General features: G+C 43.7%; 1 protein-coding gene across 2 annotated transcripts; it reads left to right on the top strand.

Moving 5' to 3' along the window:
* Positions 1-53: 53 nt before the first annotated feature.
* GTF2E1 (general transcription factor IIE subunit 1) lies at positions 54-10,660 on the top strand. 2 transcript variants are annotated; one of them, XM_081894489.1, is made up of 6 exons: positions 64-146; positions 987-1,238; positions 2,113-2,567; positions 3,297-3,498; positions 5,889-6,130; positions 8,659-10,660. In XM_081894489.1, exons 3-6 carry the CDS (start codon positions 2,120-2,122, stop codon positions 9,087-9,089), a joined length of 1,323 nt encoding a protein of 440 aa, XP_081750615.1. In that variant the 5' UTR covers positions 64-146; positions 987-1,238; positions 2,113-2,119; the 3' UTR covers positions 9,090-10,660. The 2 variants fall into 2 exon arrangements, with proteins under 2 accessions (XP_081750616.1, XP_081750615.1); XM_081894490.1 differs by lacking the exon at positions 987-1,238 and having other exon boundaries at positions 54-146.
* The last annotated feature ends 3,423 nt before the right edge of the window (positions 10,661-14,083 follow it).

The following is a 14,083-nucleotide window of genomic DNA, read 5'->3' as shown; positions in this document are numbered from 1 at the left end:
AGCCGCGCGTCACGGAATGACCGTTGCCTTACCTTTCGCCGGCGTCGCGCGGCAGTGACGCGTCTGCGCCGGCGACGGCCTCGCTCGCCCACTTGGTGCGGCGGCGACAACGACGATAACACTGACTTGTCCGGGGCTCCTCGCAGGTCAGTCGAAGCGGCCCTCGGGGGGGGGGGAGAGGCCGAATCCCCGCAAGCCTTCCCTCCTCACCACCCCGGCGCACGCTTATGACGTCCCACACACCCATTCTGCCCCCTCAGCCTCCGGTTGCCCTTAGCAGCGGGAACATCCCTTGGGACCTCAGCCAGACCAGAGATGGGGAGGCCTGGGGGGAAACCCGGGAAAATGGGGGGGGGGAACCCAGGATTTTTCCGCGAAAAAACGGGGGGACGGACTCGATTTCCACCGAATTTTCCCGGTTTTTTCCAGGCCTTCCTATCAACCCCGGGCGGCTCTCCACAGAAGACCAGAAACACGACAAAGCTTCAAACATTAAAAACCTCCCTAAACAGCTGCCAGTCTTTTTGGTGAGGTTTTCTAATTTCTCCACATGAAATTTAAAATCTCAAGTGAAAGGTGAAGAAATAGTGAAGAGTATGCAGTAGAAGTAAATAAGAGAAATTATATCAGATTGCTGTACAGTGGTACCTCGGGTTACAGACACTTCAGGTTACAGACTCCGCTAACCCAGAAATAGTGCTTCAGGTTAAGAACTTTGCTTCAGGGTGAGAACAGAAATTTGGCTCCGGCGGCGCGGCAGCAGCAGGAGGCCCCATTAGCTAAAGTGGTGCTTCAGGTTAAGAACAGTTTCATATTAAGAACAGACCTCCGGAAGGAAGTAAGTTCTTAACCCGAGGTACCACTGTATCTAATTTTGTGCCTGTTCAAGTAGAAACGGAAGGATTTCCCCACCCCGCAACTGATGAGTAAGCCCATAGAAAATAGAAAGCCCGAGTATAAACTTGTTGAACTTTATACTTTATTAGGCACTATATAAGGGGAATGGGGAAAAGATGAAGATTTATCGAAAGAAAATCAGAAGAATATGGTTTGAAAGCCAGAGGAGTGTGGTATGGTCAACAATCCCCTGGAAGTTTGGTAAAAGGGCAGAGAAGATGATGATTTGTCCAGGAGAAGATCCATGAATACCATAGTGAGAGCACTTCTAATGAAAACTAGATTGAAGAGGATCAAAGAGAATTGAATAACAAGCAGGAAAGGCAGTGTAGCTAGAAGAGGTGGGTATGACTGGAAAAACTTGGTTCAGCTGGATAATGAGGAGATGTGGCTTATGGTAAAAAAAATAAATAGATCAACTTTTTTCTCAAGTATGGAGGCAGGAAATACAGAGAGACAGATGAGATTCGTATTACATGTTATTAATCTTTTTCTACACGATTGAAGGATCTGGATGGGAGGAGTGGTTAAGAGGGTTGAGAAGTAGAAAACAGGACTCCAAACTAGAAATAAGTGATGGAGTAACATAGCCTTGAATATGTGTAGATAACTCTATCTGCCCACAAAGCCAGTAAAACAAGATTAACTTGAATGATGTGTCTGGCAAAAGGTTGAATAGATGTAAATAATAGGCTGTTGCTTATTTAGTTAATTGGGCAATGCTGGCACTACTTTGTACTAAAAGGCAATTTCAAGATAATTTGATTGCATAGCCAAGTTAAGGCTGCTTACCTAGGATGAAGTCCCATTGAACTCAGTTGGGCTGAGAAGACAACGACAAAGTTGCATTGTAAGCCTGCAGATATTTCTGCTTTTTCATCTTAAAATAAAAACTTTCTGCAGATAAGGCAAAATTGCACCTTACTTTATCTTTGGTGGGTGGAATATTCTTGAACATCCAGCACAAAGAAGCCTAATTCAAAACCACTGGCCCCATTACAGGTAGTATAATTGTTTTTGAGATTTCATTTCTTGGTACGAATTTAAAACCCATCTGTGTTGACTGCTGGTGTGTATCTACCATTTTATGGTAAACCCAGTGCAATGACAGTGGCAATACTGTTGCTAACTTGTAAGGGGAACACATAGTTGTGGTTATCAAAATTATTGGGCCACGGAGCTCGTTTTTATAATTTCCTTCTATTATGTTTGCAGACTTGATATGACAGACCCAGATGTTCTCACGGAAGTCCCAGCTGCTCTGAAGCGCCTTGCCAAGTATGTAGTACGTGGCTTCTATGGCACTGAACATTCTTTGGCCCTGGACATTCTGATTCGGAATCCATGTGTGAAAGAGGAGGACATGTTGGAATTGCTGAAGTTTGACCGGAAACAGCTCCGAGCTGTTCTCAACACTCTGAAAGGGGACAAGTTCATCAAATGCAGGATGAGAGTGGAGACAGCCTCAGATGGCAAGACCACCCGGCACAACTTCTATTTCATCAACTACCGCCTGCTGGTCAATGTTGTGAAGTACAAACTAGACCACATGAGGAGGAGGATTGAGACAGATGAAAGAGATTCCACCAACCGAGCCTCCTTCAGATGCCCGATTTGCTTTAGCACCTTCACAGATTTAGAGGCAAACCAGTTGTTTGATCCCATGACAGGTAAGGTACAAGCATTCAGTTCATAAGGAACCCAACTGGGTTGGACAAATTTTTGGTGCCTTATCTGAGCAGGTTGAAGCTAATGTGGGAACAAACCACCTAACTTGGTTAGTCCATGTGATTGATCCATGTTAACAGATAATTACCCTGGTGGTGGGGATATGTGGCTCGGAAACATGGAAGCATCTTACAGGCTTCATGTTGCCTATGTCTGGCTAAAGGAGATGAAAAAGCCTTCTAAGTCTTAAATGCATCTTGGTGGAACGCTCTCCCTCACAAGACCAGGGCCCTGTAGGATCTGATTTCTTTCCGCAGGGCCTGTAAGACAGAGTTGTTCCGCCTGGCCTTTGGCTTGGAGCCAATTTGATTCCCTCCCTCCCTCTGTTTCTTTTTTCTTTTCCTTCTCCTCCTGCGTGATGAGGCTACATTTTAATATTTTAATGTTTCATTATTTTAATGTTGTATTTTAATTTTGTTTTTAAGTTGTAATCATTCAACTTGTTTTTATTATTGCTTGTTAGCCGCCCTGATCCCGGCCTTGGCTGGGGATGGTGGGGTATAAATAAAATTATTATTATTATTATTATTATTATTATTATCATCATCATTCCAATATCATTGTGCTTTTCCTTTTGGTATTCTGAGGGAAATCTTTTTAATAATAAATTATTCTACTTGAAATGCTACTTAGTTGTATCTCTCTTACTTCATAGCAGCTTCTCTTCTTAGGACTTTTTCGCTGCACCTTTTGTGAGACTGAAGTGGAGGAAGATGAATCGGCAATGCCCAAAAAGGACGCACGGACGCTTGTGGCACGGTTTAACGAACAGATAGAACCTATCTACGCACTCCTCCGTGAGACTGAGGATGTTAACCTAGCCTACGAATTACTTGAACCTGAGCCTATGGAGATTCTCGCGCTGAAACAGAGGTGGGCTTGGGGTACTGAACCTTCTGCACCTGGTACTGGTCTGTTGACATTCAAACATCCTTTTGGTGTTGGATATGTTAGGACTGCTCATGTGGTCCAGTCTTCCTTTGCACAACCTGCTGTGTGAAGAATCAGGATGCATTTAGTCTACAGCTAAGGGGAAAGGAGACAGACCGCTGAAGAAGTAGAACTCTGTAGTGTGGCACGTAAGGATTAGTTGCTTAGCAATATGTATTACCAATCACTTTGTCTGTTAGGACACTGTGATTGCTTAAGATCCTACAGTGAGAACACAACAGTCAAATTCCTATGGGTAGCTAATTTTTTAAGCGAAGCCTTAAGTTAGGGTGGCTAACCTTTTTTTTTTTTAGCTTGAGAGCAGCATGTACCCTTCACCAACCCTCCAGGGGAAAGTATGGCCTCCTCACACCCACAATATGTTGCACACGAGCCTCACCGTTCTCAGCTGATCAGCAGATTGGTGACTGAGGAGTGGACAATTCCCATTACGCTGCTAAACTCCACCCACCCCAGTTCTGTCTACCTTATTTGTTGAGTTATTTGTTTCCACCACCCATGTAGGTGAGGCCTTGGGGAGTGAGAAGAAAATGCTGGGGGGGGGGGGCTGTGGCTGGATCAGGCCCCTGAACTGAAGCTTACTCACCCTCCCCTAAGTGTTTGAAACTAGACTCTTCAGGAAGAAAGAACAACAAAAACATAACACTTGCTTTAACAATACAGCTGATATAAAAGTGTCCATAATCCAATAACTTGTTCCTGTTGGGATACTGCCAGGGAGATAAAGCCCATCAAGGCCCCACGCTGTCTGTGGACGATCCATCGATCTCCCGTAGATATAGTATCAGCAATTAGCGACACAAGCTCCAGAAATAGCTTGCCACATTCCAGAGCTGATGCACGCTCTATCAGCAGAATTCGCACAGCGAAAGATGCACGCAGGAGAGCATTATCTAGAAGTTTATTCAGCGTTGGTCAGAACAAAGAAAAAACATGACTGCCTGCGTTGATGTCTCAAGCACAGAGAGAGAACGAAAGCATAGACACAACAGAAACATCCTGTGAACAGGAAATATGCAGGCTGTGACACAAACATCCTGCTCCCTTTTAAGGTGGAACGGAAATATCCTAACAGTTCCAAGAAGAGGTGCTAACCATTCGTCTTCTAATTTTTCTCAAGATGCTTATGCCCATTTGATTTCTATATAATAACTGCAAATATATTATGGCCCAATTCTTAGTTAAAAGTTCAGAATCCTGTTGGAAGATGATACTGTTCACTTGTTACAGAAGTGTAGCCTGAAGGTTTAAGAAACAAAACCCAAATACATCAGAAGAGAGGTACTAGCCCAGACTGCTCCTTGGCTGTGCCAATTTATACTCGGAGGTAAATTAGTTTAAAGTCTAGGAACTTACAGGAATCCTTCACCTATAGTCTGAAGTGATACTGGCTGTTATATCACCTCAGAACTCTTCCACCTCTCTCTGCTGTTTGTGTTTAGAACATACTTTTATTTAGACAATATATGCTATCCCTAATGGTTCCATTATCTGTCTTCATATGGTGGCGCTCCTCTTCATAATCCAACATTAATAAACATATAGTGATACTTATATCCCCCAGTTGAAATTTCCAGAAATTCCTGAGATGATGACACTGCTGCGAAATCTGCATAGTTTATGGGATCATTCTATTTATTTGATTACATTGATTAATCCCCCCTGCAAAGCAATGTTCTGTGAGCCACAAATCTAGTAACACACCAAAATCACAATGCAGAACTCTTATGAAACAAACCATCCACATCAGAGCAGATTTCAACCATAATCACACCTTCTAATAACAGAGCCACAATTTTTCCTCGTAGATCTACAATGTAGAAAATGTAGAATGCTGTAAGTGTGATTTAACAGGTCAATTTATTTAAATGAGTGAAAATACCTGTGTTAGCAAAGTGCTGTGTTTTATGGACTGGGATGCGGATGGCGCTGTGGTCTACTCTAAACCACTGAGCCTCTTGGGCTTGCCGATCAGAAGGTCAGCGGTTCGAATCCACACGACGGGACATCCCAGCTCCTGCCAACCTAGCAGTTCAAAAGCATGCCCGTGCAAGTAGATAAATAGGTACCACTGTGGCGGGAAGGTAAACAGTGTTTCTGTGCACTCTGGCTTCTGTCACGGTGTCCCGTTGGGCTAGAAGCAGTTTAATCATGCTGGCTACATGGCCTGGAAAGCTGTCTGTGGACAAACACTGACTCCCTCGGCCTGACAGCAAGATGAGCACTGCAACCCCATAGTCGCCTTTGACTGGACATAACTGTCCAGGGGTCCCTTACCTTTTTTTTAACCTGTGTTTTATTATTGTCTACAGCAAGGAGCGGGCTGCCAGTGCTTTGGCAAACAGCAGTCTATCAAGTGGGCAGCACAGGGAAGCCTGGTCTACCAAGGGACCCTCTTATGAGGACTTGTATACCCAGAATGTCATCATCAGCATGGAGGACCAAGAGGATCTGCACCAGCCAGCTAATGAAGGGAAGCCACCGAGAGAGAGACCGGTTTGGCTGCGTGAGAGCACAGTGCAAGGGGCTTACGATCCGGATGAAGTGAAAGAAGGTAAGAAAGCTAAAAGGCACTGGTTCATGAACAGGTAACCTCAGTACTTGATTACTGCCACACCCGTTATATGGGACTACCCTTGTGCGTGTTGGAAGCTCCACCTGGTGCAAGATGCTGCAACTAGACTCTTGATGGGAACAGACCCTCGCCAGTACATATCAATCCGTCAATCCTATCAATCAAATCTTTATTACGGTCATAGACCAGCACAAGGAGGATGGGGTATGATCGTTTAAAATCTGTAAAACGTTTTGGTTGAGCTAAAATCATTAAAAACAGAAGGTGTATATAAATGACTATAGGAATCTAAAAGAAGGGTTAGGAGCATTAAACAAATGTGAAAGTGCATAAAACATTATGACTACCAATTTACAAAGCACTCTTATATGAGTGTTCATTAAATCTAGTTTGTGGCACTGGTCATCATCCGACAAATTTTGAATGCTGCTGTGCAGAACCTGGCAACACTGTATGTTATAGCAGGGCTGGTAACTAAAAGCAGCAGGGCGGTATAGAATTGTCCTGTGATCCCTGAATACTTGTGGAGTAGTGGGGAGATGAGGCTAATACGAATGTCTCTATAACATAGGCACTGGAGAAGCACATGCTCTATTGTTTCTATTTGTCCAGAATTACAGGGGCATTGTCTCTCTGAGTAAGCAACGCCAGTACATAACCTCACAGCTTAAAAGCTTGCACTGGCTGCCCATGTTATGGAGGCGGGTTTATTAATTTCCAAGGTCCTTAGCAACTTGGGTTCATGATATCTTAAGGAGCGCCTGATCCCTTATACCCCTGCCCATTCATGGAGATCTTTGGAGAAATTAGCTGAATGGTTCAAAACTACTAGAAGCTGTGCCTTCAGTGTTGTGGGCCCAAGCCTGTGGAGCTCCCTCTCAGTTGAGATTAGATAAGCAAACTCCTTACTGAACTGCAGGCACGTAACAAAGACTTCCTTATTTCAGCAGGCATTTTAATGTACACTTTGAAATTCTGAGTATTAAGCAATATATCAATATCTGAAATTTAAACAGATCTGGGAGAAATCAAGAAGTGAAAGTGCGTAATTCAGAATGGGAAGTGTGTGCTCTACATATTTGTGCACATGCGGACGCACTGTCTTAGTTCTTACTCCTGTTAAAGTAGCTGCCTTCTCAGACACGTGTAAAAAGTGTGATTAGTTTACGCTCCTTAGAACATTTACACCAGGCATAGGCAAACTCGGCCCTCCAGATGTTTTGGGCTACAACTCCCATCATCCCTGACCGCTGGTCCTGTTAGCTAGGGATGATGGGAGCTGAGTCCCAAAACATTTGGAGGGCCAAGTTTGCCTATGCCTGATTTAAACTGTTTGATTTCTAACCCTGAAGTCTCAGTGACAGATGCTCTGCCCCATGTTGATTTTTAGAACTAATGTTTTTTGGAAGGTTGAGTTCCAGAAGGCTTAGTTCATTGCAGCAAAACTAACAATGTCTTGTGGGACATCTGTAGGACTTAAAATTGACATGATGCTTTCAGAAAGCTTGGAAGCAATTTATGCACATTATCTTACTGCAATTCTCACTACAACCATTTAAAGTAGCCTGGTACTATGATCCCTATATTTCCCATTGGGATGTGGGGTCAGACTGAGCAACTGGGTTGCATAAGGCTGACTGATTCATGATCAAGGTGAGATTCAAGGGACGATTTTCCTGATTTATAATGCAATCGCTTAGCTGCATTATACCAGCTTACCTTAGAAACCAAAATGTTGGTTGAGGCATTGCACTTCTTAGTGTAACCACACCTCTGTGGGATTTAATCCATCCCCAGTTTCACAGGTTTGCCACATTTCCTAACTGGGAATGGAAGATACCTCTTCCCTGCCATGTTGTTTTTTCTATGTACAGAGAAATTTCTCATAGAAAAACATTCAGATATTCATCTTCCCACCCCCACCTTTGAAATTACATAGTGCAAGAAAAGGTACACCACTTTGCTCAGTTTATAGCAGGGGTCAGCAAGGCTTACCGGGCATGGGCCAGATCACTCCCGCGGAGATCCTCTGTGGGCCAGACTGGCACAGCGCGATGCCGGAAATTGCTTCTGCGCATGCCCAGACCCCAGAAATCACACCTGAGCCTCTTGGGCTTGCTGATCAAAAGGTCAGTGGTTCAAATCCCCGCAACAGGGTGAGCTCCCATTGCTCTGTCCCAGCTCCTGCCAACCTAGCAGTTTGAAAGCTTACCAGTGCAAGTAGATAAATAGGTACTGCTCTGGCGGGAAGGTAAATGGTGTTTCTGTTTGCTCAAGTTTCCATCACGGTGTCTTGTTGCACCAGAAGTGGATTGATTAGTCATGCTGGCCACATGACCCGGAAAGCTGTCCGTGGACAAACGCTGTCTCCCTTGGCCTAAAAGCGAGATGAGTGCCGCAACCCCAGAGTCGCCTTTGACTGGAATTCATTGTCCAGGGGTCCTTTACCTTTTACCTTTAGTATCGCAGCCGTAGCATGTAAAATTGCTTCCATTGTTTTCTTGCAGGTGGTCAAGACGCAGATATGTTACAAGAAGGGGAAGAGGGTCAGGCTGCCCTAGACAATAACGAGGAGGTGATGCAGGCTCTGCTCATCCACGAGAAGAAAACCCCCTCTGCCTCTGTAGCTGCCATGGGAGGTATCGCCCCATTATCTGCCACCAATGCCAGTGACTCTGAGAGCGAGACGAGCGAATCGGATGAGGACTCCCCTCCCCACGTCGCCCCGGCTGCAACAACACTCTATGGGCTGACAGAGGAAGATGATGATGATGAGTTTGAGGTGGTGACGGAAGACCCCACTGTCATGGTGGCGGGACGCCCATTTTATTATAGTCAAGTAACCCAACGACCTGAGCTGGTGGCCCAAATGACTCTGGAGGAGAAAGACCAGTACATAGCGATGGGCCAGCGGATGTTTGAGGACATGTTTGATTAGCTCCCTTCTGCTTGTCTGCAGCACTTATAGATGGTAGTCACCTGGAAATTCTGGAACAGAGCAAATACTGAATTATATTCCCATACATTCTTAGTTAATTCAGTTGTTCTTTAGATTTACTCAGAAAATGCCACATGAGTAATCGGACAGATGAAGATGCATGAGAGAGTGAGAGCTTGCTGGGCAATCTGGATTCCCTTCCTCACATATTTGTGCGCAGAGCTACACTTAGACTGAAAGTTGCCAGATCCATTCATTTCCATGTGCTTAATAACTGTTTGCTTTTGATCTGGGAAATAGGAATGCCCTTTTGGTTGCTTGTTTTTCTGTCCTGAAAGGGGGTTGTAGAAGGCATTGTATTGAGTTTCCTAGATTCTGAGTCAGTGATAGCATCTCCTCTGAAAACAATATCTAAAGATGGTTGCTTCAGAACTGCATATGATCTGCTTCTAACTACTTAATGCTCTGCATACTTAATATATGGGTATTTTTTATTTCTTACACCCAGACAAGCAGGATATATATTTTGTTCCCCATGTACCATTTTCTTATAGATCCTATCGTTTCTAAAATCGATCTATAGCTGCAGAGAACATATTTACAATCATGTTAATTAATGGATAGTAAGCCACCACAGTGGTTGAACGAGCTTTTTGGAGAAAGAGGCACACTAGAGACAGGTAGACATTTTGGTTATTGCTGACTCAGAAGAAGTTGTCACAGCCTCAAAGAGCATGGTGAATTTTACAGTCTTGTAAAACTTGTCATGTTTGAAATTTATTTTCCAGGTCAGTGATTTTATTTCTTTGCTAACATGGGCGGATTCCTGGCTTTTCATGCAATCGCTTCGCCTGCAGTGCTATAATTTTCAAATGAGTGGACTTGACTTCAAAATGTAAATTACCTTCAGTTCAGCCCCTACTTCCAGAAGTGCTCTTATACTTCCCATTGTATGTCATAATCTAAAGATGGGCCAAAACTGTCAAAACATATTTTTTTGCCCCATGCTGGATAGTCCATGTTGAATGAAAAACACTCTTCTCCATTCTTGGACTCTCCCCAAAAAAGTGATTTTGCCTAAGTTAAGACTTGGGCTGGGGATACTTTAATTTGGCACAAACCCAAAAGGTTTTCTCGATTTTGAATGATTATGCAGAACTTTGTTGTGTGTCAGTATTTAGCACAGAACAGTCTATTTTATATATCCAGCAGTGCCTACAAAAGCAATGTTTTGTAATGTTTTACGTTTTAAAAACACTTACAGCTTTTAAAAATCATTGTTTTTCTTATTTGGCATTATAGTAGACCAGAGTGGTAAAAGGACTGTGTATTTTAAAACTTTAGCATCTGCCACGCACGCCGTTTTAATTTACTGAAATGATACACGTTATCGGTCCCTTAAAATGTAAAGCCGTTGTATACTGACCCTCTATGGTTTGTTAGTCTGTGAAGTTTCTCTTAAGATTTTATCTTTGGAAATTTTGATAGGTAATAGACACATGATCTTTAAACTATGGTCTAAATTTTTATTCCATCTTAAAATAAAAAGGCACAAACAACATGTTCCACTGGTTTTTCATTGATTAATGAACAAATCAGAGCAGCTTGCTTTTTTCTTTTTTAGCTTAATGGGATAATACTTGTTGAAGAGTTCCTGGGACTCTTGTAGGTGTTCCTACACAATGTCACAGTCTGCCTTTCGTATTCCTTTGCTAGATAAAACACCTTGTTTTGCCAGTATAAGACAAAGTCAGTCAATCATAGTAGGCTTTGGATTGTAATACCATGTTGCATGCAGACTTGCTAGGTAACGTGGCCTCGTTGCTGCTGGCTGGCTCATTTGCAGTGTAGTGGGTAAATCCACCCAGATGGGCGGGGTTTTATTTATTTATTTATTTGATGGCGCCATGGCCTGGCAATTGGAAACAATAGCTTGTCTACCCCACCTCTACCCCAGGTGAGGAGAGGATGACGACATGCAAAAAAGCCCAAGGGATCACCAAACCATGGTTTAGCATTGCAACTGCATTAAAACTCCTGCATTACAGATGAGATCAGAACTGAAGCATAATTGTTGTATGAAGCAAGAAGTACCGTATTTTTTGCTCTATAAGACTCACTTTTTCCCTCCTAAAAAGTAAGGCGAAATGTGTGTGTGTGTTATGGAGCAAATGCAGGCTGCGCAGCTATCCCAGAAGCCAGAACAGCAAGAGGGATTGATGCTTTCACTGCGCAGCGATCCCTCTTGCTGTTCTGGCTTCTGAGATTCAGAATATTTTTTTTCTTGTTTTCCTCCTCCAAAAACTAGGTGCGTCTTATGGTCTGGTGCGTCTTATAGAGCGAAAAATACGGTAGATTGTGAAGCTCTTTGAATGGTAAAACTATCTGTGTCTCAAGGATGTTTTAGACAAGGAATGTCTTCAGTATGTGGATCCATGAAGAAACAAATATTATTTCCAACTGCCTTTATTCCTCCACATTTCCAATGCTCTCTTAGATTGGACTATAGGACACTCAATACTATGGAATTCCATCCAAGAAGAGTTTTCAGAATGGTCCTGCCTTCCTTAGGGAAGCAGTTAGTTACAGTTCTTTTAACCTGCATGTCCAATGGGATTTACTCTCACGTTTGTGTGCATGGGTCATAACCTAAGAGCCTTGACCCTATAGATGTTTAATGAGAGATAATTTATTGGGGTTCACTCCCAACATATAGTGCACATAGAATTGCAGACTAATACTGCAGATAAATAAAGCAAGTTGTTACAGACTGATTGCATTTATGAGTCTTGACATTCTAATTTTAACTAATTTCTTTTGGGCATCTGGTGTCCCAAAGGCCCAGGCAGGGTGAGTTATAATCTAAAAATGAATAATTAAAATGTTTCCAGCAGTCAGACTTCCTTGAATATGTCTGAGCTGGGTTTCAAGGAGACTAAGAGAAAAAAAATGCTTCGCTGGTTCTCAGAAATCTAGTTCTATAACACAGGAAGCTGTTTTGTCTGGAAATGTCAAGTTCTTCTGCCCCGTTTTAAAAATCTCTTCTCAGGAACCAAGCCCCCACACACATATGTTTTGCTTTCTGAAATATGATTCATGCTGCTCTTGGATAGGCCTCCTTGTGTTGCCTTCATGCTGTGACAGCAATCTGTGCACTGCTACCAAGTTTGCTGTAGCATTCGTACAATAGGCTATTGTTGGGTGGAGTGGCAGGGAGGTAACGTTCAGGATTGTGGCAATATATAACAGATGCTAACATGCAGGTGCTGCTGTACTCAAGGTTCTCTTTGCCGCCCCTTCCTCACTACTTGAGTAAGTTAATGGAGTATAATACCAGCAGAAACTCCTCATCGTTAAGCTTAAGGCTCTCATCATCATCATTTTTTATTTGTATGCCACCATTCTACAGTTTAAAAAACAATTCTCAAGACAGCTTACAGCATAACAAGATTTACATAATTACAAAAGTCATAAACAAATAGTTAAAGGTAAAGGGACCCCTGACCATTAGGTCCAGATGCGGCCAACTCTGGGGGGGTTGCGGTGCTCATCTTGCTTTATTGGCTGAGGGAGCCGGCATACAGCTTCCGGGTCATGTGGCCAGCGGGACTAAGCTGCTTCTGGCGAGTCAGAGCAGCGTACGGAAACGCCGTTTACCTTCCCGCCAGAGTGGTACCTATTTATCTACTTGCACTTTGATGTGCTTTTGAACTGCTAGGTTGGCAGGAGCAGGGACCGAGCAATGGGAGCTCACCCCGTCACGGGGATTCGAACCGCTGACCTTCTTATCGGCAAGTCCTAGGCTCTGTGGTTGAACCCACAGCGCCACCCGCGTCCCTTTTAAACAATAAATAAACCACATCAAAAATATACACAACCAAATGGGAAACAATTTCCACATAAATCAAAATCTAAAACTAAGAATACAGCATTAATAGCACAGTTTAAAATGACATAGGTAAAAAATAACAGCAATTTAAACAAAAACAAAACAGAGCCCTCTCTGCCCAGCAGCAGCCGCGACAGCAGTCCTTTATAGAGCCCATCAGGCCTCGCCCTGGCGGTGAGTGGCAGGACTGGGGACCTCAGGCGCTGAGCAGGGGAGTCCTCCTGGGTGGTCATGCCCTTGGCTCATGCCTACTCGAGTGTAGGCCGAGTTCCTGACAGGCCCACCCTATCTTTCATAGGTTTTCCTGAACATTTATGCCCCACTTTTCCATCTGAAATGTTACTACAGTGGTACCGTGGTTCTCGAACATAATCCATTCTGGAAGTCCGTTTGACTTCCAAAACATTCAAAAACCAAGGCGCTGCTGCAAAAACCATTGGCATCAGGAGCTTCCTGCACTCAAACGGAAGCCGTGTTGGATGTTTGGCTTCCAAAAACGTTCACAAACCAGAACACTTACTTCCAGGTTTGTGGCATTCGGGAGCCAATATGTTCGTCAATTAAGCCCTTCCAAGAACCAAGGTTCCACTGTATTGCTATTTAATGCATTAGTTGCTTAGCACAGGGCAGTCTGGGAGAGTTACAATCCAGTTGAGAAAAGACAACATGGTTAAAATAACCCAACCGCCATCTAATTTAAACACCATCTAATTTTAGCATTGATGTATGGAAGTGAAAGCTGGACCATAAAGAAGGCTGATCGCCGAAGAATGGATGCTTTTGAATTTTGGTGCTGGAGGAGACTCTTGAGAGTCCCATGGACTGCAAGAAGATCAAACCTATCCATTCTGAAGGAAATCAGCCCTGAGTGCTCACTGGAAGGACAGATCGTGAAGCTGAGGCTCCAAGACTTTGGCCACCTCATGAGAAGAGAAGACTCCCTGGAAAAGACCCTGATGTTGGGAAAGATGGAGGGCACAAGGAGAAGGGGACGACAGAGGACGAGATGGTGGGACAGTGTTCTCGGAGCTACCAGCATGAGTTTGACCAAACTGCGGGAGACAGAGGAAGACAGAAGTGCCTGGCATGCTCTGGTCCAGGGGGT

The sequence above is a fragment of the Podarcis melisellensis genome (assembly GCF_964234715.1).
Source record: "Podarcis melisellensis genome assembly, chromosome: 17".
Lineage (NCBI taxonomy): Eukaryota > Metazoa > Chordata > Lepidosauria > Squamata > Lacertidae > Podarcis > Podarcis melisellensis.
The sequence above is the reverse complement of the archived record's forward strand: the minus strand, read 5'-3'. Positions and strand labels throughout refer to the sequence as shown.

Coding starts and splice junctions, on each gene's coding strand:
- GTF2E1 (XM_081894490.1), top strand. CDS start 2,120: ATGACAGACCCAGATGTTCTCACGGAAGTCCCAGCTGCTCTGAAGCGC. Junction 3,499..5,888: donor ATTCTCGCGCTGAAACAGAG/GTGGGCTTGGGG, acceptor TATTGTCTACAG/CAAGGAGCGGGCTGCCAGTG. Junction 6,131..8,658: donor TCCGGATGAAGTGAAAGAAG/GTAAGAAAGCTA, acceptor GTTTTCTTGCAG/GTGGTCAAGACGCAGATATG.